General features: G+C 45.8%; 1 protein-coding gene across 4 annotated transcripts in view; it reads right to left on the bottom strand.

The window, feature by feature from the left end:
• Positions 1–2,697: 2,697 nt before the first annotated feature.
• LOC140484558 (leucine-rich repeat-containing protein 20-like) overlaps positions 2,698–23,621 on the bottom strand; it is a 64,834-nt gene continuing 43,910 nt past the window's right edge. For all 4 annotated transcript variants that reach the window (XM_072582933.1, XM_072582934.1, XM_072582932.1 and 1 more), the window contains 3 exons: positions 15,895–16,044; positions 10,866–11,033; positions 2,698–3,651 (listed from right to left, as the gene is read on the bottom strand). In XM_072582933.1, coding sequence (XP_072439034.1) covers positions 3,518–3,651; positions 10,866–11,033; positions 15,895–16,044 — 452 coding nt within the window. In that variant the 3' untranslated portion in view covers positions 2,698–3,517. The remainder of the gene's footprint in view (positions 3,652–10,865; positions 11,034–15,894; positions 16,045–23,621) is intronic.

The raw sequence follows: 23,621 nt of genomic DNA, 5'->3' as shown, positions 1-23,621 counted from the left end.
ATGATTAACAGCCCCAGTCAGGGAACTCATATTCTATGAAATCTCACTGGTTGGCCTCAGTATAATGACAACATAAAGCAATAACTGAAATGGGCAGATTGACATATGAGGAAAGCTTGGACAGGGTAAAGTGTACATCTGCCGGAGTTCAGATGAGTCAGAAGTGACTTGACTAAAACATTTACGATCCTGAGGAGTCTTGACACGTGGATGTGGAAAGGACGTATCTCTTCGAGGGAGAAACTAGAACGAGAGGCACTGTTTCAAAATATAGGGTGGCCCATTTCAGACAGAGAGAATGCCATTTATTTTTCGGAGAGTGGTGAGTCTTCGGAACTCTCTTTCTTAGACAGTGGAAGTTGAATCTTGAATATTTTATCGACAGAGGTGGATAGATTCTTGGTAAGCAAGCTCATCACGTGTAAGCAGAAATGTGAATTTGAGGTTACAACAAAATAGGCATGGTATTATCAAATGATCAAACACAACATGTTTGGGTTGCACGGTGGCACAGTGGTTAGCACTGCTGCCTCACAGCGCCAGAGACCCGGGTTCAATTCCCGCCTCGGGTGACTAACTGTGTGGAGTTTGCATGTTCTCCCCGTGTCTGCGTGGGTTTCCTCCGGGTGCTCCGGTTTCCTCCCACAGTCCAAAGATGTGCAGGTCAGGTGAACTGGCCATGCTAAATTGCCCGTAGTGTTAGGTAAGGGGTAAATGTAGGGGTATGGGTGGGTTGCGCTTCGGCGGGGCAGTGTGGACTTGTTGGGCCGAAGGGCCTGTTTCCACACTGTAAGTAATCTAATCTAAACACTGCTACTAGCTCATACATTTCTATGTTAATTCATTCATACGTATGCATCTTGGCTTTGAACTTTGAGTTCTTTCAAAGAGTTCTACAGTTTGCTCCTTGCCAAATTAAGTATACAAAATAACCTTCACATATACATGTCCTTTTGAAATTTTTGGCGGAATTATTTTTATCCATTCATGGGATGTGGCCTTCAATGGTTGGTCAGTACTTTATTGCCCATCCCTAGTTGCGCCTGAGAAGGTGGTGATGAGTTACCTTCTTAAATCACTGCAGTCTATGATCTGTAGATGGACCCACAGTCTCGTTAGGGGAGGAAAATAGGTAATCTGCTCCAAATCTTAAATTATCTGCATGATGAGCTTTTCTTCTAATTTCTGCTCTAACTTTCGTTACGTTTAATTTAAACCTGTAACCTTTGGTTTACTTACCAGTAGAAACAATTTCTTCCTATTTGTTCAACAATATCCTCCTCTTTAACCTCCTTTATTTCAAGGAGGACAATACTTGGGATGTTGGGGTCTTTGGGTTTAAGTTCATAGCTCCCTGAAAGCGGCTATGCAAGTAGGTAGGGTGGTAAAGATGTTTGCCATTTTGGTTGGGGAATTGCATACAGAAGTCAGGATATTGCAGTTTTATAAGACTTTGGTTAGGCCACACTTAAGAGCATTGCATTCAATTCCGGCTACCACATTAGAGGAAAGATGTGGAAGCTTTGAAGAGGGTGCAGAAAAGGTTTACCAGGAAGCTGCCAGGATTAGAGGCTATGAGCTATAAGGAGAGGCTAGAAACAACCCAGGTTCTTTGGAGTGTCAGAGGCTATGGGGAGACTTTATAAAATTCTATAAAATTATAAGATGCATAGTTAGGGTTGATGGTCAAAATTTTTTTCTCAGAGTTGAAGTGTCTAATGCATTTAAGGTAAGGGAAAAACTTCAAAGATGTGAGTGGCAAGTTTTTAATAAAGTGATAGGAGTCTGAACACACTGCCAGGGATGGTGATGGAGGCAGATATGATAGGAGCGTTTAAATAAGCATACGAATATACAAGGAACCGAGGGACATGGACAGGGCAGGCAGAAGGGATTATTTTAACTTGACATCATGTTCAGCACAACATCATAGGCTGAAGGGCTCGTTCCTGTGCAGTACAGTTCAATGTTCAATGTAATCCCAGCATCTTCAACCTCTCCACATGATTGCATCTCCATCCCAGTAAGCTTCTTCTGTACCCGCTCTGGGCCCTCGGCATTTTTCTGCAGCAGCTACTAATACATCAGCTCCTTAACGTAATTGCTACGGTGGTGTTTTAAAAAATAATTTGACTCTAAAACCTTGACTATTGCCCATCATATAATAACAATTTTACATCAGCAGCTTCAAGGGGAAGCTGACAGGGTGATATACTTGTTATTCATATTTCAATAGAAAGGTCTTCTGTTTTGAGTGTGTTGTACAGATGTCTCACCATACAATTCTCAGTTGGTCCCTTGCTCATCCAGAACTTGAGTATTGCAGAGAAAGAGAGATACTGTGAAAGCTTTTTTTTTGTTTTTCAGAAATCAGGACAGATTCAAGAAACCAAGTCTCAAGGGGAATAATAATTTATAGTCCATAAAAAATAGAATGCTAATTGGTCGACAAGTGGATTCTGATTGGTTGAGACATGGCCATGCAGAATATACCCAAGAACAGTAACCCAAAGTTTTTGTAACCAAACAAGAGAGAAAAAAAATGACAGTGTTTCCTTTTTCAGCAACACTCATAACTGACCAATTACAGTGTAGTTTGGCCATGGGATTAACATTGTGCTGTGTCAGATACACTATTGTATCAGAACTGACTAGTGCTAGTGAATCCCCGAACATAATTATACAGACCCACAACAATCTAACACATCAGCTTTTTAATGTAATCATCACAGTATTTTTTTTAAAATATAATTTGACTGTAAAACCATAACCATTACCCATCATACAATAATAATTTTACATCAGCAGCTTAAAGGAAAAGCTGACAGGGTGATATTTGTTATTCATATTTGAATAGAAAAGATGTTTAATTAGCGAAGCTTTTCAGGGTAACAGCTGGCTGTGGAGAAAATAGAAACCAAAAGAACTGCGGACGCTGTTAATCATAGACAAAAACAGAAATTACTGGGAAAGCTCAGTAGGTCTAGTAGCATCTGTGCAGAGAGATCAGAGTTAATGTTATGGTCAGGTGAGAAGTGAGGAAGGGTCAGGAAACCAAAACTTTAACTCTGATTTCTCTCCACAGATGCTGCCAGACCTGCTGAGGTTTTCCAGCAATTTCTATTTTTGTCTGTAGATTCTTTTCACGAGAGTTAGTTCAAAAGGTCAAAAAGTTTCTGATCAAATTCTTGTAAATTCAGAATAGAGCAGAAATTTTAAATAAAAACTGAAAGAACTGCGAAAGCAGAATTTTAATTGCTTTATCTAAAAAACCAAAGCTGTCACAAATAAATAAATAAAGGCTCCAGAAGACTTAAGTGCAACCACCACTCAATTTACATTGGATAGTTCAAACAAATCAATCAATCATTGAAGGCAGATTTCCGGATTGGCACAGCTATATTTTCTGGTAAAATGCCATATTTTGCCAGTCACTATCCCATTTTCCAGGGACCAAATCCTTGAGCCAGTGGTATTGTTCACTCCAAACAAGCTTCATTCTCTATTCCACAACTATTTATTCATCTCTTGTGAGTAATTCAAACGTCAACACACTCTGCTGAGTTCTCTGGCTATCACTGCTCAAAGGGTTGGATTTCATATTCAACAACTTGAGGAAGGGCATTGAGGCAAGACTGTCAACTGGTATCTCTGAAAAACAGAAATAAATCATTGAACTCTTCACCCTGGTGAAACTGAGAGACTGAGAGAGTTAGGAGAAAAGTCAGACTTTAAACTTCATGTTCAGGGTAAATGCAAAGTGGGGTTTCCAGATGTGTCAACAAGCTTCTAAGGAATAAGAGATTAAATGTATTGGTTGCTTAATAGATGTTGTTTAATAGATGTAAGTTTTAGTTTGTTACAGTAAAAATCTTACAAAAATGAAATCTTGTTGTGCGACTCGTTGCTGGGAAATCCATACCTCTGGCTAAAAGTTATTAGTTTCATAGCTTTCATAGAGTCATAGAGTTGTACCACACAGAAACAGACCCTTCGGTCCCACTCATCCATGCTGACCAGATATCCTAAATTAATCTAGTCCTATTTACCAGCACTTGGCCCATATCCCTCTGAATCCTTCCTATTCATATACCCATCCAGATGCCTGTTAAATGTTGCAATTGTACCAGCCTCCACCACATCCTCATACACTCGCCCATTAGGTCCCTTTTCTATCTTTACCCTCTCATTTACAAGGATGTTGTCAGGGTTGGAGGATTTGAGCTCTAGGGAGAGGCTGAACCGGTTGGGGCTGTTTTCCCTGCAGCATCGGGGCTGAGGGGTGACCTTATAGAGGTTTACAAAATTATGGGGGGCATGGATAGGGTAAATAGGCAAAGTCTTTTCCATAGGGTCACGGAGTCCAGAACTAGAGGGCATAGGTTTAGGGTGAGAGGGGGAAGATATAAAAGAGACCTACGGGGCAACATTTACACACAGAGGGTGATATGTGTATGGAATGTGGAAGTGGTGGAGGCTGGTACAATTGTAATATTTAAGAGGCATTTGGATGGGTATATGAATAGGAAGAGTTTGGAGGGATATGGGCCAGGTGCTGGCAGGTGGGACCAGATTGGGTTGGGATATCTGGTCGGCATGGACGGGTTGGACTGAAGGGTCTGTTTCCATGCTGTACATCTCTATGACTCATCTTAAACCTACACCCGTTCAGATGATTTTGCCGAGGGGCATCACACATGAAAAATATAGAGAGGCTGGTCTTGGAGTCATCAGAAGTAACAGCTCAGGAGCAGGAGAAAAGTGATTCTCTGGCTAGGTCAGCTAGAATGGAACAAGCTGAGATAAGTCCACGATCATCATTAGACTCGTTTTTATTCTAGATTTTTACTGAATTCAAATTTCGCCATTTGCCATGTGGGATTCGAACCCATGTTGCAGTACATCAGCCTTAGACAGACTCTCGATTACCAGTTTAATTATATTAACTCTAAACCAATGCCTGGAGAAGGCAAGGATAGGCAGTTTAAGAAAATGGTTTTCAATGGAGAAAATAAGCTCAATGTTATTTTCTCATTCCCCATGATATGGAGGAGTGAGCAGGACCTCAACGTGCTTTTGGTGACCCAGGCAGATATGGTGGTGGATGGATACACCCATTGCCCATTGGGTCCTCTCAAGTCTGTAGACCTTGGTGTTAAGGGTCTTGGTGTCAAGGAAGTGAGGATGAGCTCCTTACCAAAGGGAGCAGCCAGAGTGTTTCTTTCTAAGGATTCAGACATCAAAGGTAGGCTGAGGGACAGGTGAGTGAATCAGTAGCTCTAGAAGAGGAATGCAGTGGTGTAGTGGTGCAGTCACTGGATTAGTAATTGGGAGGCCAAGGTTAACGTTCTGGGCCACAGGTTCAAATCTCATAGCAGGTAATGGGATTTGAATTCAATAAGAACCTGAAATCGAAAGCTAATCTAATGGTGACCAAGTTGGAAGAACTTAACTAGTTCACTAATGTCATTTAAAGAAGGAGATGTGCCGTCCTTATCAGGTCTGGCCTACAAGTGACTCCAGAACCACATAATTGATTGATTCCTAATTGCCATTTGAAATTGCCTGAGCAAACCACAAAGTTGTATCAAACCTCTAAGAAGCCTAGCAGTTCAAAAAGACAGTTCACCATTACCACCATCTAGTCCCACCTGCCAGCACCTGGCCCATATCCCTCCAAACCCTTCCTATTCATGTACCCATCCAAACGCCTCTTAAATATTGCAATTGTACTAGCCCCCACCACTTCCTCTGGTGGCACATTCCATACATTACCACCCTCTGTGTGTAAATGTTGCCCCGTAGGTCTCTTTTATATCTTCCCCCTCTCACCCTAAACCTATGCCCTCTAGTTCTGGACTCCCTGACCCTATGGAAAAGACTTTGCCTAGGGCAATTAGGGATGGTCAATAAATGTGATAGTAATAGTGATATTCCCATTCCCTGGAATACATCTTGAAATAGAAATGGGGTGGCAAATGGTAGGATAGTAGTGATTTTGTGAGTGTAATCATAAGTGAATTGGAAGATAGTTTTTCAGGGACAGATACAAAAGGAGATATTGTCAGAATGAGGACAAGTTATGCAAATTGTGAATGACACAGGGAAGTGATTGCATTCAGCTGAATCGATGATTAATATGATCAAGACCAGCATCACCAGATGACATGAAATTGAGAGCTAAATGTCGATATGAGTCATCGAGTCCTACAACATAGAGACAGGCTCTTTGGCCCAAAAATCAGGGAATTTATGTGGAGAGAAAAATTAAGGGAGGGTAAGGGACCATGAGCTCAGAGGACAGGGAACATGATGAGTTGAAGCAGAGGTAGAAATCATTGAGAAGAACAGTACAGAGACTGAGGGATGAATGCTTCAACACGAACCCGGGAGACTACAGCTAAGGTAAGACAGTTTGTTTCAAAATTACTTACCTGTAGCGGGCAGCGGAAGTGAGGTTGGAGCGCATAGCTGGGCGGGAAGGTAAGTGACTAGTATTTGAGTGGGTGTGTTCTAGACCCCAGGTCCTACTTCCGTAGGGCCTCCCTCCCACCCTCCTCCTCTAACCTAACTTTAAAGTCCACAGGTTATTGACTCAGTGTTCTTGTTTTTGGAGACAGTGTACAGTCATGGCAGCGCAGGCGGTGGAATGTTCCTCCTGCAGGATGTTTGAGGTAGGGGTGACCACCGATACTCCTGCCGACTTCGTCTGCAGGAAATGCAGTCAGATCCTGATCCTCACCGAACGAGTTAGGGAACTAGAACTGGAGCTGGATGAGCTGAGGATTATTCGAGGGGCTGAGAGGGTGATCAATGGAAGCTACAGGGACATAGTTACACCGGAGAACAGAGGTAGCTGGGTAACAGTTAGAGGTGGGAAGGGGAAGAAGCAGGCAGTGCAGGGTTCCCCTGTGGTCGTTCCCCTAAAAAATAAGTATACAGCTTTGGAAACTGTTGGGGGGGACAGCCTTGCAGGTGTAAGCTGCAGTGAAGGGGTCTGTGGCTCTGAGACTCAGAAGGGAAAGGGGGAGAGGAGGAGAGCGCTAGTTATAGGGGACTCTCTAGTTAGAGGGACGGACAGGCGGTTCTGTGGACATGGGCGAGACTCTCGGATGGTTTGTTGCCTCCCAGGTGCTAGGGTCCGAGACGTCTCGGACCGTGTCTTCAGAATCCTTAAGGGGGAGGGTGTGCAGCCAGAAGTCGTGGTACACATTGGCACCAACGACATAGGTAGGAAGAGGGGTGGGGAGGTCATTCAAGAGCTCAGGGAGTTAGGCTGGAAACTAAAAGCTAGGACAGACAGAGTCGTCATCTCTGGGTTGTTGCCGGTGCCACGTGACAGAGAGGCAAAGAATAGGGAGAGAGTGCAGTTGAACACATGGCTGCAAGGATGGTGTAGGAGGGAGGGCTTCAGGTATTTGGACAATTGGACTGCATTCTGGGGAAGGTGGGACCTGTATAAACAGGACGGGTTGCACCTGAACCAGAAGGGCACCAATATCCTGGGGGGTAGGTTTGCTAGCACTCTTCGGGGGGGTTTAAACTAATTTGGCAGGGGGATGGGATCCGGACTTGTAGTCCAGCAAGTAAGCTAGCTGTGTGTCAGGATGTCCAAGACTGTAGGGAGGCTGTGGAGAAGGTAGCACTGACAGGGACTACTTGCGGACACAGAGATGGGCTCAAGTGCGTATACTTCAATGCAAGGAGTATCAAAAATAAGGTGGGTGAACTTAAGGCGTGGATCGGTACCTGGGACTACGATGTTGTGGCCATCACGGAAACATGGATAGATGAGGGACAGGAATGGCTGTTGGAGGTTCCTGGTTACAGATGTTTCAGTAAGATTAGGGAGGGTGGTAAAAAAGGAGGGGGGGTGGCATTGCTAATTAGAAATGGTATAACGGCTGCAGAAAGGAAGTTTGAGGGGGATCTGCCTCTGGAGGTAGTATGGGCTGAAGTCAGAAATAAGAAAGGTGCAGTCACCTTGTTGGGTGTTTACTATAGGCCCCCCAATAGCAGCAGAGATGTGGAGAAACAGATTGGGAAACAGATTTTGGAAAGGTGCAGAAGCCACAGGGTCGTAGTCATGGGCGACTTCAACTTCCCAAATATTGATTGGAAGCTCTTTAGATCAAGTAGATTGGATGGGGCGGTGTTTGTGCAGTGTGTCCAGGAAGCTTTTCTAACGCAGTATGTAGATTGTCCAACCAGAGGGGAGGCCATATTGGATTTGGTACTCGGTAACGAACCGGGACAAGTGGTGGGCTTGTTAGTGAGTGAACATTTTGGTGATGGCGACCACAATTCTGTGACTTTCACCTTGGTTATGGAGAGAGATAGGTGCGCACAACAAGGAAGTTTTTACAATTGGGGGAAGGGAAATTACGATGCTGTAAGACAGGATTTGAGGAGCATACGTTGGGAGCATAGGCTGTCAGGGAAGGATGTGGTGGAAATGTGGGACTTTTTCAAGGAGCAGATACGACGTGTCCTTGATATGTATGTACCGATCAGGCAGGAAAGAAATGGTCGTGTGAGGGAGCCTTGGTTGACGAGGGAGGTTGAATGTCTAGTAAAGAGGAAGAAGGAGGCTTACATAAGGTTGAGGAAACAAGGTTCAGACAGAGCAGTGGAGGGATACAGGATAGCCAGAAGGGACCTGAAGAAAGGGATTAGGAGAGCTAAGAGAGGGCATGAAAAATCCTTGGCGGATAGGATCAAGGATAACCCCAAGGCATTCTATGCGTATGTGAGAAACCTGAGAATGACGAGAACGAGGGTAGGTCCGATCAAGGACAGTGGTGGGAGACTGTGTATTGAGTCCGAAGAGATAGGAGAGGTCTTGAACAAGTACTTCTCTTCAGTATTTACGAACGAGAGGGACCGTATTGTTGAAGAGGAGAGTGTGAAACGGACTGATAAGCTAGAAGAGATACCTGTTAGGAAGGAAGATGTGTTGGACATTTTGAACAACTTGAGGATAGACAAGTCCCCCGGGCCTGACGGGATATATCCTAGGATTATGTGGGAAGCAAGAGAGGAAATTGCAGTACCGTTGGCAATGATCTTCTCGTCTTCACTGGCAACTGGGGTGGTACCAGGGGACTGGAGAGTAGCGAATGTTGTGCCCCTGTTCAAAAAAGGGAATAGGGATAACCCCGGGAATTACAGGCCAGTTAGTCTTACTTCTGTGGTAGGCAAAGTAATGGAAAGGGTACTGAGGGATAGGATTTACGAGTATCTGGAAAGACACTGCTTGATTAGGGACAGCCAGCACGGATTTGTGAAGGGTAGGTCTTGCCTTACAAGTCTTAATGAATTCTTCGAGGAGGTGACCAAGCATGTGGATGAGGGTAGAGCAGTGGATGTAGTGTACATGGATTTTAGTAAGGCATTTGATAAGGTTCCCCATGGTAGGCTTATGCGGAAAGTCAGGAGGCATGGGATAGAGGGAAATTTGGCCAATTGGATAGAAAACTGGCTAACCGGTCGAAGTCAGAGAGTGGTGGTAGATGGTAAATATTCAGCATGGAGTCCAGTTACAAGTGGAGTTCCGCAGGGATCAGTTCTGGGTCCTCTGCTGTTTGTAATTTTTATTAATGACTTAGATGAGGGAGTCGAAGGGTGGGTCAGTAAATTTGCAGATGATACAAAGATAGGTGGAGTTGTGGACAGTGAGGAGGGCTGTTGTCGGCTGCAGAGGGACTTAGATATGATGCAGAGCTGGGCTGAGGAGTGGCAGATGGAGTTCAACCCTGCCAAGTGTGAGGTTGTCCATTTTGGAAGAACAAATAAGAATGCGGAATACAGGGTTAATGGTAGGGTTCTTGGTCAGGTGGAGGAACAGAGGGATCTTGGGGTCTATGTACATAGATCTTTGAAGGTTGCCACTCAGGTGGATAGAGTTTGTAAGAAGGCCTATGGAGTATTATTGTTCATTAGCAGAGGGATTGAATTCAAGAGTCGTGAGGTGATGTTGCAGCTGTACAGGACTTTGGTTAGGCCACATTTGGAGTACTGTGTGCAGTTCTGGTCGCCTCACTTTAGGAAAGATGTGGAAGCTTTGGAGAGGGTGCAGAGAAGATTTACCAGGATGTTGCCTGGAATGGAGAGTAGGTCGTACGAGGATAGGTTGAGAGTTCTCGGCCTTTTCTCGTTGGAACGGCGAAGGATGAGGGGTGACTTGATAGAGGTTTATAAGATGATCAGAGGAATAGATAGAGTAGACAGTCAGAAACTTTTTCCCCGGGTACAACAGAGTGTTACAAGGGGACATAAATTTAAGGTGAAGGGTGGAAGGTATAGGGGAGATGTCAGGGGTGGGTTCTTTACCCAGAGAGTGGTGGGGGCATGGAATGCGCTGCCCGAGGGAGTGGTAGAGTCAGATTCATTGGCGACCTTTAAGTGGCATTTGGATAGGTACATGGATGGGTGCTTAATCTAGGATAGAAGTTCGGCACAACATCGTGGGCCGAAGGGCCTGTTCTGTGCTGTATTGTTCTATGTTCTATGTTCTATGTTCTAACACAAATCCTGCTAATTCACATTAACTGGTAAAGTCCTTCCTCTGCTTGATCTGCCCAATGCATGGTGCAGAGTGCATCCAAGAGATTACCAACTTCTTTTTCAATCTGGGATGATATGATGAACCAAATCAGGTCATGAAACAAATCTCTCAAAAGAGAGAAACAGAGGAATGGCTGTGAAGAACGAGAGAAATAACCAAGTCTAATTACTCTCTCAAAACATCATGAATGGTTGTAAATGCTGCCTAATGTCTCAGAGATTATTTTGCAGGCACTGCTGAACAATATCAAATCTATCTACCACCCACTGCACATGAACCACCAACTTAAAACACTCACCAGTAATCTGATTCTCCTCCAGGTTAATCGTTTCCAGTGTTGTCAGTTCAGTTAGCTGGTGTGGAAAAACTGAGAATTTGTTCCTTGCCAGGTTAATACTTGTCAAGTGTGCCAAAGATTTAACTTCATCAGGAAGGTGATTGAGGTAATTTCCTGCAAGGTTTAACTCTGAAGAGAAAAAGTTGTTGACATACTGTAAGCCAAAAAAGCAATCTAAAGAGAAATAGTGAATGTAGAATGATCTCCACTTTATAACCAAATCTCTCTGTAACAAAGACTAACCATTTTATCTATCGCAGTACTAGCTTCATATTCTGTCATGGTCCATGTGTAATTAAAGGCTCGCTGAACATGGTCTAGGAGTAGGAGAAAGTGAGGACTGCAGATGCCCCAGAGTCAAGAGCTAGAAAAGCACAGCTGGTCAGGCAGGATCCAAGGAGCAGGAGAATCGACGTTTCGGGCATAAGCTCTTCATCAGGAATCATCAGAAATCATCTCCTGCTCCTCGGATGCTACCTGACCTGCTGTGCATTTCCAGCACCCCACTATGGTCTAGGAATAGTCGACCACTTGATTTAGTGATTTTCATTTCGTCATTTCACAGGATGTTGCTGGCTAGGCCAGCATTTGGTGCATACCCCTAATTGCTCTTTAAATGAGTGACTTGTTCAGCCAGAGTGCACTTAAGAGTGAACCATATTGCTGTAGGCCTGGTGTTACCTGTAGGCCAGAGGAGTGAATGAGTGAGGACCCAGTACCAAGCAGTCAGTACCACTAAGAGGAGGGGTGAAAAAAGGACCCTCAAGGCAAGCAATTACAGACAGAGATAGATTCATTTTAACTGATTGAAATGGTTCTTGCTCTATAGAGAAAGGGGCTAAAAGCTGGCCCGGGTCCGAAGGGACTTGATGTATAAAGATCTGGGCAACGGGGGAAAAAAACACACCCAATGCCACCCTCACCCTGATGGTCACCTTTGTGTGTGGCTGCATCAAGCTGTGCGTGGATACCCGGTACGCAAACACCAAGTGTCACTACGTACTGAGGTTCTACCTGTCCCCGGTGTTGCGAAGGATGGGCCTTGCCTCGCTGCCACGGAATGCTCCAAGTAGTTGGACCGTTCCATTTCACCTGTCCTTCGTGGAGAAATTTATGAAGAAAAACACCTTTGACCACAAGTCCATCAGGAAGTGGTCAGCACGTAGTGTCCTTGAGACCCTTCGGGAAAAGGAGAGGGCGGATCCTATCGAGCGGTTTCCCTGAGCAGACTGTCAAAGTCATTTGGCAGAATGCCTCATTGCCAGAACTTTCCAACAAGCACCAAGACATGGCTTGGCTGGTAGTGAGAAGGGCTCTGCCTGTGAGATCCTTTATGCACGCCCGGACTCTCTCCCGCACCGCACGCTGCCCTCGAAGTGGCTGTGGGGGGGACAAGACTGTCACATACCCACACACCTCCTTCTGGAATGTGCCTATGCAGAAGAAGTCTGGAGAGGAATGCAGTGGTGTTTGTCGAGGTTCGTCCTGAGCAGCGCCGTGACGCGGGACTTCGTGCTCTACGGCCTGTTCCGCGGGACTCACACCGAGACGAACATTAACTGTGCCTGGAGGATCATCAACTCGGTGAAGGACGCTCTCTGGGCGGTCCGAAACCTGTTGATCTTCCAGCTGAAGGAGTTGACCCTGACTGAGTGTTGCAGACTGGCACATTCCAAGATCCAGGACTACGTGTTGAGGGACGCACTAAAGCTTGGGGCAGCTGCCGCCAAGGCGCGGTGGGGAAAGACCACTGTGTAACGTCTGCCTGTCTAAGCAAAGGGGGCCTACGCAGTAAGGGGGCTCCGCTGACCTCCCCAGCTAAATGTGTGGATAGTAATCGTACAGACCTGTATATATGAATGATTACTGTCTCTGTATGCAAAGAAATGGAATGTTTACGTATGTGTGGCATGACCAATTGTAGAGATCTTCGAGGAGAAAGTGAGAACTGCAGATGCTGGAGATAACTGAAGAAACACCGATATTCCTGCTCCTTGGATGCTGCCTGACCTGCTGCGCTTTTCCAGCAACACATTTTCAGCAATTGTACAGATCATCAAAATATTTTATGAATAAAGTATATTTTTGAAATAAAAAAAGAGAAAGGGGCTAACTGATTGGTGAGTCTGTGTTAACTGGTTAAGGTTTTTTTCTATTCTTGAAATTTAACATTGGATTATTTTTATCATGTAGACAAAGCAGCATTACCTAATTAAAACACATTAAGAATGGCGGGACTGGTAATGTGTCAAACTGCAATTCAAGGTAAACATGGCTGCAGTAAATGTCTGAGGTTCAGCTCAGGGTTTCAGCCAGAGTTTGGATTACAGATGCTGCAAAACATCAGGGAGGGAGAGAGTTACTTGGCTTCTTTGTACCTGGAGACAATCGCACCACTTGAGATAGATGGACAGATGGTCAGTAGTCAGAGGCAGGAGGGTGTGACTGTAAATCAGGCCAATAGGAGGCCCCACTGGGAGGTGCAACAAGCTCTGCAATTATCCAATACATCTGAGGTTCCTCTCAGCTCATTTGGCCGTGAGTAGGGGCTGCAATGTGGATGCGCAAACTGACCATGGCACCATGGTACAGGTGCATTCAAGTGCGGGAGCAACAAGAATTGTGGCATTGGGAACAGTATAATGAGGGAAATTGACACCATTTTCTGCAGCAAAAAGAGAGAGTCTAGGCAGCCGTGGTACCTGCACAGTGCCAGATTTCGGGACATCTGCTCAGGACTGGAAAGGCATTTGCGGCCTGAGGGGGTGGATCCAGTAGGTGTGGTCCATGTAGGTATCAATGAGATAGTTAGAAATGTAAAGGATGCCCTGCATAGAGACCATGAGGAACCATGCACAAGTTAAAATACAAAACTTTAAAGGTTATCATCTCTGATTACCTGAGCCATGTACAAATTGCCATAGTGTACATAACGTGAGGAAGATGAATACACGTCTCAAAGACTGGTGTGGGAGATGTATGTGCGTAAGCCACTGGCACCAGGACAGGGCCATGTGGGGCTGTCTACACCTGAACCATGCTTCAGCCAGTGTTCTGGTGAACTGCATAACTAGGAGTGTAGTGAGGGGTTTAAACTAAATAGTGAAGCAAAGGATCAAATATGGAAAGAGACAATTTAAGAAAGGAAAATAATAATATGGAAAATGGGGTTCACAGAATGGCAAGAAGGTAGAAAGGGGGAGAGGCAGACAGAAAAACTTAGGAATACACCAATAAACAAGACTAGATATTGTAACAGTAACAAAGAACAAAACTAAAGCCTCTGTATCTGAATGTGCACAGCATCCATAACAAAATAAACAAATTGATACCACACAGTGAGGTAAATAAATATTATCTGATAGCCATTACTGACATTTGTCTACAGAATGACAAGGATTGGATCCTGAATATTTAGTGAATTATGACATTTGAGGAAGCTAGGTAAAGGTGAGGGAAGGTAACGTTGTTAATCAAAGATGGCATTTGTGCAAGAGTTAGAAATTAAGTCAGCCAGGGATCAAGATGTACAACTGGTTTTGGTTGGAGATGCAGAACAGTGGGTAAAAGAAGTCACTAGTGGGAGTGGTCAAAGGCCCATGAACACTAACCACAATGTGGGACAAAGTTTACAAAAAGAATGGGTGATTATAAGAGATAATAAAGAAATGGCAGATGACATTAGCAAATATTTTGCTTGTGTCCTCACTGTAAAGGATACAAAAAATATTCCAGTAAAAGCTGTAACTCAGGATTGGAAGGGAGAGATGAGATTATAATCACAAAGAAAGTGGTATGAAGCAACCTGGAAGAGTTGTGGCTGGCAAGTCTCTGGGTCCAGATGGACATCATCCTAGGGTTTTCAGAGAGGTAGCTGATGAGGCAGGAGATACTTGGTATTAACTTTCCAAAATTCTCTATATTCAGAAAACTTCCTATTGGGCTAACTAGTATTTTCTATCTTTATCGTTCCAAAACCTCTTGCCTCCTTAAATATCTTTAAACATCTCTTAATCTCTTTGACTAAAAGAACCCCAGTTTTAATATCAATAAGTAAGATTTTCTCATTGGGTGAATTTCTCACAACCTTAAAATCCTTCCTAACTTGGAGCAGCCAATACAGAACCCAAGGTAGAGGTGGATAGGCAGAAAAATTGAGAGTTATCGGGGTGGATGGCAAATTCCAACATAAACAGATCAGTCATGATCTTACTGAATGATGGAACAGATTTGAGGGGCTGAATGGCTTATTTCTGTTCCCTATTGTATGTTTGTATCAGGTGAGAAAGGACATATCTTTCACAAAAGGGCATTGGTGAACCAGATGAGTTTTTAACAATGCCGCTATTCCTTTTTGGGTGGCACAGTGGTTAGCACTGCTGCCTCACAGCGCCAGAGACCCGGGTTCAAATCCCACCTCGGGCAACTGTCTGTGTGAAGTTTGCTCATTGTCTGCGTGGGTTTGCTCCGGTTTCCTCCCACAGTCTAAAGACGTGTAGGTTAGGTGAATTGGCCATGCTAAATTGCCTGTAGTGTTAAGGTGTAGGAATGGGTCTGGGTGGATTGCTCTTCGGAGGGTTGGTGTGGACTTGTTGGGCCAAAGGGCCTGTTGCCACACTGTAAGTAATCTAATCTAATCTGTTTTAAAGCTGAATTAAAACTCTCTCACTGCCCCATGATCTGATTTTACATTCATCATCAACTATTAATTCTTACTTTATAAATCCAGGCACAGTCCTGCAATCAGCAAGAATAGCTTGCTAATATTTTATATACTCCCAGCATTTTGACAACTAGGAATAGCTGTGGTTATAGTGATTTTTTTTTTGCAGTGTTATTTATAATATTAGAAACCTATGACAGTCATTTTAAAAATCGCTGAGCGATTGCTGCAGCTGTTATCAGGGAAGCAATGTAAAATTAAACTGAGCCGAGTGATTGCTCCTTAAGGAATAATAACTAGCATCGAGTCAGTGTAAGAAACACTTACCGCGGACCTGGTTAAAGTTGGTCATAAATTCACCAGAGATAAGTTTCAGTTCATTGTTTTCCAGTGAAATGACGTGAATGTTTGCCACAACATTCTTCATGACTTTGAAGAGCGCAACTGGAAAAGTGGTTAGTTTGCAGTTTGACAGATCTAGGAAAGCAAAAATAACAAATTTATATTGGCAGAGGGAAAACAACGAATCAGGGAATTTTACTGCACAGAAGTAAACTACTCAACCCTTTGTATCAGTGCTGTCCCTCTGACAGGGTCCACCGTATCAGTACTCTCCCCCTGACAGGGTCCATCGTATCAGTACTCTGCCTGTGACAGGGTCCATCGTATCAGTACTCTCCCCCTGACAGGGTCCATCGTATCAGTACTCTCCCTCTGACAGGGTCCATCGTATCAGTACTCTCCCCCTGACAGGGTCCGTCGTATCAGTACTCTCCCTCTGACAGGGTCCATCGTATCAGTACTCTCCCCCTGACAGGGTCCATCGTATCAGTACTCTCCCTCTGACAGGGTCCATCGTATCAGTACTCTCCCTGTGACAGGGTCCACCGTATCAGTACTCTCCCTGTGACAGGGTCCATCGTATCAGTACTCTCCCTGTGACAGGGTCCATCGTATCAGTACTCTCCCCCTGACAGGGTCCGTCGTATCAGTACTCTCCCTCTGACAGGGTCCATCACATCAGTACTCTCCCCCCAACAGGGTCCATCATATCAGTACTCTACCCCCAACAGGGTCCGTCGTATCAGTACTCTCCCTCTGACAGGGTCCATCGTATCAGTACTCTCCCCCTGGCAGGGTCCGTCACATCAGTACTCTCCCCCTGACAGGGTCCATCGTATCAGTACTCTCCCCCTGACAGGGTCCGTCACATCAGTACTCTCCCCCTGACAGGGTCCATCGTATCAGTACTCTCCCCCCGACAGGGTCCATCGTATCAGTACTCTCCCTCTGACAGGGTCCATCGTATCAGTACTCTCTCTGTGACAGGGTCCATCGTATCAGTACTCTCCCCCTGACAGGGTCCGTCACATCAGTACTCTCCCCCTGACAGGGTCCATCGTATCAGTACTCTCCCCCTGACAGGGTCCGTCACATCAGTACTCTCCCTCTGACAGGGTCCATCGTATCAGTACTCTCCCTCTGACAGGGTCCATCGTATCAGTACTCTCTCTGTGACAGGGTCCATCGTATCAGCACTCTCCCCCCGACAGGGTCCATCGTATCAGTACTCTCCCTCTGACAGGGTCCATCGTATCAGTACTCTCCCTCTGACAGGGTACATCACATCAACACTCTCCCTCTGACAGGACATCACATCACATTATATGGTGATACCTGTGACATTTAGGGACCATTAACAACCAACCAGTCAAAAAGAAGCCTATTGACCACTTCTCTCTGAACACTATCCTTGAACTAATTTTCTACCCTTGCTGTTTATTTTATCATCAAATCTCTCAGTGCTCGCTGTTTAGCTCATGGGGTGTCATCACCATCAGACTGTGCATTTAGATTAGATTAGATTACTTACAATGTGGAAACAGGCCCTTCGGCCCAACAAGTCCACACCGCCCCGCCGAAGCGTAACCCACCCATACCCCTACATCTACATCTACATCTACCCCTTACCTAACACTACGGGCAATTTAGCATGGCCAATTCACCTGACCTGCACATCTTTGGACTGTGGGAGGAAACCGGAGCACCCGGAGGAAACCCACGCAGACACGGGGAGAACGTGCAAACTCCACACAGTCAGTCGCCTGAGGCGGGAATTGAACCCGGGTCTCCGGCGCTGCGAGGCAGCAGTGCTAACCACTAATCTCTGATTCAGTGATGTCTGGTTCATATGATAATCTATGAATTGCAACTTTGTGCTTCAGCTCTCTTTCCCTGGTATGAGCACAGTGGGCTGAATATACCCCTTCTCAGCCATGTATCTTTCAGTGTTTCTGTTTGGAACACATCACATCAGCGCTGTCACTCTGACAGGGTCCATCATCACATCAGTGCTGTCTCTCTGATAGGGTCCATCGTATCAGTGCTCTCCCCCTGACAGGGTCCATCTTATCACTGCTCTCCCTCTGAGAAGGCGTATCAATGGCGACTCTCTATAAAGAGTCGAGGAGTGTGGTGGCTGAAAAGCACAGCCGGTCAGGCAGCATCCGAGGAGCAGGAGTGTTGACGTTTCAACCATAAGCTCTTCATCAGGAATCAGAGCTTATGCTCGAAACATTGATTCTCCTGCTCCTTGGATGTTGCCTGGCCAGCTGTGCTTTTCCAGGCACCACATTCTTCGATGACTCCAGCATCTGTAGTCCTCACTTTTTCTTGACTCTCTCCAGTCCATTGTATTGGGGCTGTCCCTCTGACAGGGTCCATTCGATCAGTGCTGTCTCTCATTTTCTTCCCCATTCTGCTATCCTTTTCTCATCTTTTCATTTTGTTTTTTTCCAATTCTGTTTTATGGGCTATTTTGGATTCTGATCCCTTCTGCTTCTGATCAGACTTTCCACATCCTCACAATATATTCTGTAACTAAATTCCCTTCATCTCTCTATGTAAGCTTTCACTGCAGATCTTAATGTTTTAATTAGCAGAAAGATATTTTTTATCTTTAATTTTGCAAAGCCTCTTTAATTTTGCAAAGACATTCAAAGTCTCTTGAATTCAAAGTCCCACAGTCCAAAGATGTGCAGGTCAGGTGAATTGGCCATGCTAAATTGCCCGTAGTGTTAGGTAAAGGGGTAAATGTACAGGAAGGGGTGGGTTACGCTTCGGTGGGTCGGTGTGGACTTGTAGGGCCGAAGGGCCTGTTTCCACACTGTAAGTAATCTAATCTAATCTAATCTCTTCATCATTTTGACTAAATCAATATTTTAATATCAATAAGTAAAATCTTCTCTTTGGGTGAATTTCCTTATGACCTTAAAACCCTTCCTAACTTGGAGCAACCAATACTGAACCCGATTACTCGAACATATGCTGCCAACGATGACACACTTTTAACATTGCCTCTTCAATTTTATATTCTACCTCCATTAGAATCAATGTATTGGATCATATTTCCGCTTGGCGGAGGGTTTATCTCTAGCTTTCCTCTCTGCTGTTCTACTCTTCTTGGTTCTGTAATTGAGACCCTATTGTGTTTCTTTCTTGGTCCTCTAAAATAAAAATCATCCCTTTTCTGTCACATAAATTTATTTGAATATCTCACTGCCTGAGGTCATGCGGAATCCTCTTCACAGTTACAAATGCTTTCTATTTTTAGGTTATCTTTGTGTTTTGGCATTGAGGTCCCATATCTACATTGAGATTATTAATGTATCAAGAAATGCAATGGTGCCAAATGATGTCCTCTTTAAAATGTGAGTGGTCACATGCAGTATCTGACAAGGAACAGCACCTTCTACATTATTATATGGTGATACCTGTGACATTTAGGGACCATTAACAACCAACTGGTCAAAAAGAAACCTATTCTCCACTTCTCTCTGAACACTATCCTTGAACTAATTTTCTACCCTTGTTGTTTATTTTATCATCAAACCTCTCAGTGCTCGCTGTTCAGCTCATGGGGTGTCATCGCCATCAGATTGTGCATTTAATCTCTGATTCAGTGATGTCTGGTTCACATGATAATCTATGTATTGCAACTTTGTGCTTCAGCTCTCTTTCCCTGGTATGAGCACAGTGGGCTGAATGTTCCCTTTCTCAGCCATGTATCTTTCAGTGTTTCTGTTTGGAACCTTATCAAGCCCCATTCTTGAAAGCTGGACATGCACATCTTTCACTATCGCAGTTCTAATCTCAAAGAATTTCTCAGACCAGAATTAACTTTTACATGCTGCCTGTCCCCTTCTCGTCCGTGTCCTTTTTGCTGAATATTATTTTGGTTTTGTTCGTTCAAGTGATATAGGTGCGGCTGACAAGGTTGTCAACATTTATTGCCCATCCTTGTACAACAGAATTTTAAAATGCTCGGACTGCTGATGTTAAGTTGAATGATCTGCGGTCACCTAATCTATTTCTGGCTGTTTTTGACATAGCTGACAATGAGCACCATCAAGCACTCTGGCATGATGTCCCTATCCAAGCAGGTTTCCTCCCTGTGCTCACTGTCTTTGTTATTTTCTCTGTGACATCCCTTGGTGCATTTTTAAAATTTTTCAACTCCACCTGTTTTACCCGTGGTATTTTCTTGTCTATAATTAGAACGTCAAATTGTCACTTTCTAACTACAAGAACAACAACTTGCATTCATTGAGCATCCATACCATACTAGAAATGTGATACCAGGGCACACAAAGGGGTATTAAAGGAGCTGACCAAAACCTTAGTGAACAAGATAGGTTTTTTTTTTGTTTAAGGAGGTTGGTAAAGAAGGAAATGGAGCTGAGAGAGTCAGAGTGGTTTAGGGAGGACATTTGAAAGCCTAGGCACCTGAGAGATATTGACTATGGAAGGACTGAACTAGGAGTGGCACAAGATGGCAGATTTGAAAAAAACAGATATTCCAGAGTGTCACCACACCCAGAGTTAAACATCACACAACACCAGGTTATAGACCAACAGGTTAAATTGGAAGCACTAGCTTTCGGAGTGCTTCTCATTCAGGTCACACCCAACTGATGAAGGAGCAGTGCTCTGAAAGCTAGTGCCTCCAATTCAACCTGTTGGACTATAACCTGGTGTTGTGTGATTTTTAACTTTGTACACCCAAGTCAAACACATGCATCTCCAAATCATGACCACACCCATAGGATGTTACCATGAAAGGTTACAGAGATAGGAAGGGATGAGACCATGGAAGCATTTACATACATGGATAAGAATTTTAAATCAAAACAGAAAATGCTCAAATTATTGAGCAGGACAAGCGACACCTGTGGTGAGAGAGAAACAAACTTAACATTTCACGTCAATGATCTTTCATCTAAACTGAAGATTTCTAACAATGTGGCATGGGTGACCCTGAAGCCAGTGTAGATCAGTGAGTGACAGGGCCCTGGGTGACCCTGAAACCAGTGTAGATCAGTGAGTGACAGGGCCCTGGGTGACCCTGAAGCCAGTGTAGATCAGTGAGTGACAGGGCCCTGGGTGACCCTGAAGCCAGTGTAGATCAGTGAGTGACAGGGCCCTGGGTGACCCTGAAGCCAGTGTAGATCAGTGAGTGACAGGGCCCTGGGTGACCCTGAAGCCAGTGTAGATCAGTGAGTGACAGGGCCCTGGGTGACCCTGAATCCAGTGTAGATCAGTGAGTGACAGGGCCCTGGGTGACCCTGAAGCCAGTGTAGATCAGTAAGTGACAGGGTTCTCGGTGGCCCTGAAGCCAGTGTAGATCAGTGAGTGACAGGGCCCTGGGTGACCCTGAAGCCAGTGTAGATCAGTGAGTGACAGGGCTCTGGGTGACCCTGAAGCCAGTGTAGATCAGTGAGTGACAGGGCCCTGAAGCCAGTGTAGGTCAGTAAGTGACAGGGCCCTGGGTGACCCTGAAGCCAGTGTAAATCAGTAAGTGACAGGGTTCTCAGTGGCCCTGAAGCCAGTGTAGATCAGTAAGTGACAGGGTTCTCGGTGGCCCTGAAGCCAGTGTAGATCAGTGAGTGACAGGGCCCCGGGGGACCCTGAAGCCAGTGTAGATCAGTGAGTGACAGGGCCCTGGGTGACCCTGAAGCCAGTGTAGATCAGTGAGTGACAGGGCCCTGGGTGACCCTGAAGCCAGTGTAGATCAGTAAGTGACAGGGCTCTGGGTGACCCTGAAGCCAGTGTAGATCAGTGAGTGACAGGGCTCTGGGTGACCCTGAAGCCAGTGTAGATCAGTAAGTGACAGGACTCTGCGTGACCCTGAAGCCAGTGTAGATCAGTGAGTGACAGGGCCCTGGGTGACCCTGAAGCCAGTGTAAATCAGTAAGTGACAGGGCTCTGGGTGACCCTGAAGCCAGTGTAGATCAGTGAGTGACAGGGCCCTGGGTGACCCTGAAACCAGTGTAGATCAGTGAGTGACAGGGCCCTCGGTGACCCTGAAACCAGTGTAGATCAGTGAGTGACAGGGCCCTGGGTGACCCTGTGCCAGTGTAGATCAGTGAGTGACAGGGCCCTCGGTGACCTGAAGCCACTGTAGATCAGTGAGTGACAGGGCTCTGGGTGACCCTGAAGCCAGTGTAAATCAGTAAGTGACAGGGCTCTGGGTGACCCTGAAGCCAGTGTAGATCAGTGAGTGACAGGGCCCTGGGTGACCCTGAAGCCAGTGTAGATCAGTGAGTGACAGGGCCCTCGGTGACCCTGAAACCAGTGTAGATCAGTGAGTGACAGGGCCCTGGGTGACCCTGTGCCAGTGTAGATCAGTGAGTGACAGGGCCCTGGGTGACCTGAAGCAACTGTAGATCAGTGAGTGACAGGGCCCTGGGTGACCCTGAAGCCAGTGTAGATCAGTAAGTGACAGGGCTCTGGGTGACCCTGAAGCCAGTGTAGATCAGTGAGTGACAGGGCCCTGGGTGACCCTGAAGCCAGTGTAGATCAGTGAGTGACAGGGCTCTGGGTGACCCTGAAGCCAGTGTAGATCAGTGAGTGACAGGGTTCTCAGTGACCCTGAAACCAGTGTAGATCAGTGAGTGACAGGGCCCTCGGTGTCCCTGAAACCAGTGTAGATCAGTGAGTGACAGGGCTGTGGGTGACCCTGAAGCCAGTGTAGATCAGTAAGTGACAGGGCTCTGGGTGGCCCTGAAGCCAGTGTAGATCAGTGAGTGACAGGGTTCTCGGTGACCCTGAAACCAGTGTAGATCAGTGAGTGACAGGGCCCTGGGTGACCCTGAAGCCAGTGTAGATCTGTAAGTGACAGGGCTCTGGGTGACCCTGAAGCCAGTGTAGATCAGTAAGTGACAGGGCTCTGGGTGACCCTGAAGCCAGTGTAGATCAGTGAGTGACAGGGCCCTGGGTGACCCTGAAGCCAGTGTAGATCAGTGAGTGACAGGGCCCTGAAGCCAGTGTAGATCAGTAAGTGACAGGGCCCTGGGTGACCCTGAAGCCAGTGTAAATCAGTAAGTGACAGGGTTCTCAGTGGCCCTGAAGCCAGTGTAGATCAGTGAGTGACAGGGCCCTGGGTGACCCTGAAGCCAGTGTAGATCAGTAAGTGACAAGGCCCTGGGTGACCCTGAAGCCAGTGTAGGTCAGTAAGTGACAGGGCTCTGGGTGACCCTGAAGCCAGTGTAGATCAGTGAGTGACAGGGCCCTGGGTGACCCTGAAGCCAGTGTAGATCAGTGAGTGACAGGGCCCTGGGTGACCCTGAAGCCAGTGTAGATCAGTAAGTGACAGGGCTCTGGGTGACCCTGAAGCCAGTGTAGATCAGTGAGTGACAGGGCCCTGGGTGACCCTGAAGCCAGTGTAGATCAGTAAGTGACAGGGCTCTGGGTGACCCTGAAGCCAGTGTAGATCAGTGAGTGACAGGGCCCTGGGTGACCCTGAAGCCAGTGTAGATCAGTAAGTGACAGGGCTCTGGGTGACCCTGAAGCCAGTGTAGATCAGTGAGTGACAGGGCCCTGGGTGACCCTGAAGCCAGTGTAGATCAGTAAGTGACAGGGCTCTGGGTGACCCTGAAGCCAGTGTAGATCAGTGAGTGACAGGGCTCTGGGTGACCCTGAAGCCAGTGTAGATCAGTGAGTGACAGGGCTCTGGGTGACCCTGAAGCCAGTGTAGATCAGTGAGTGACAGGGTT

The sequence above is a fragment of the Chiloscyllium punctatum genome, chromosome 13 (assembly GCF_047496795.1).
Source record: "Chiloscyllium punctatum isolate Juve2018m chromosome 13, sChiPun1.3, whole genome shotgun sequence".
Lineage (NCBI taxonomy): Eukaryota > Metazoa > Chordata > Chondrichthyes > Orectolobiformes > Hemiscylliidae > Chiloscyllium > Chiloscyllium punctatum.
Note: the sequence above shows the minus strand (reverse complement) of the source record. Positions and strands in the feature narration are given on the sequence as shown.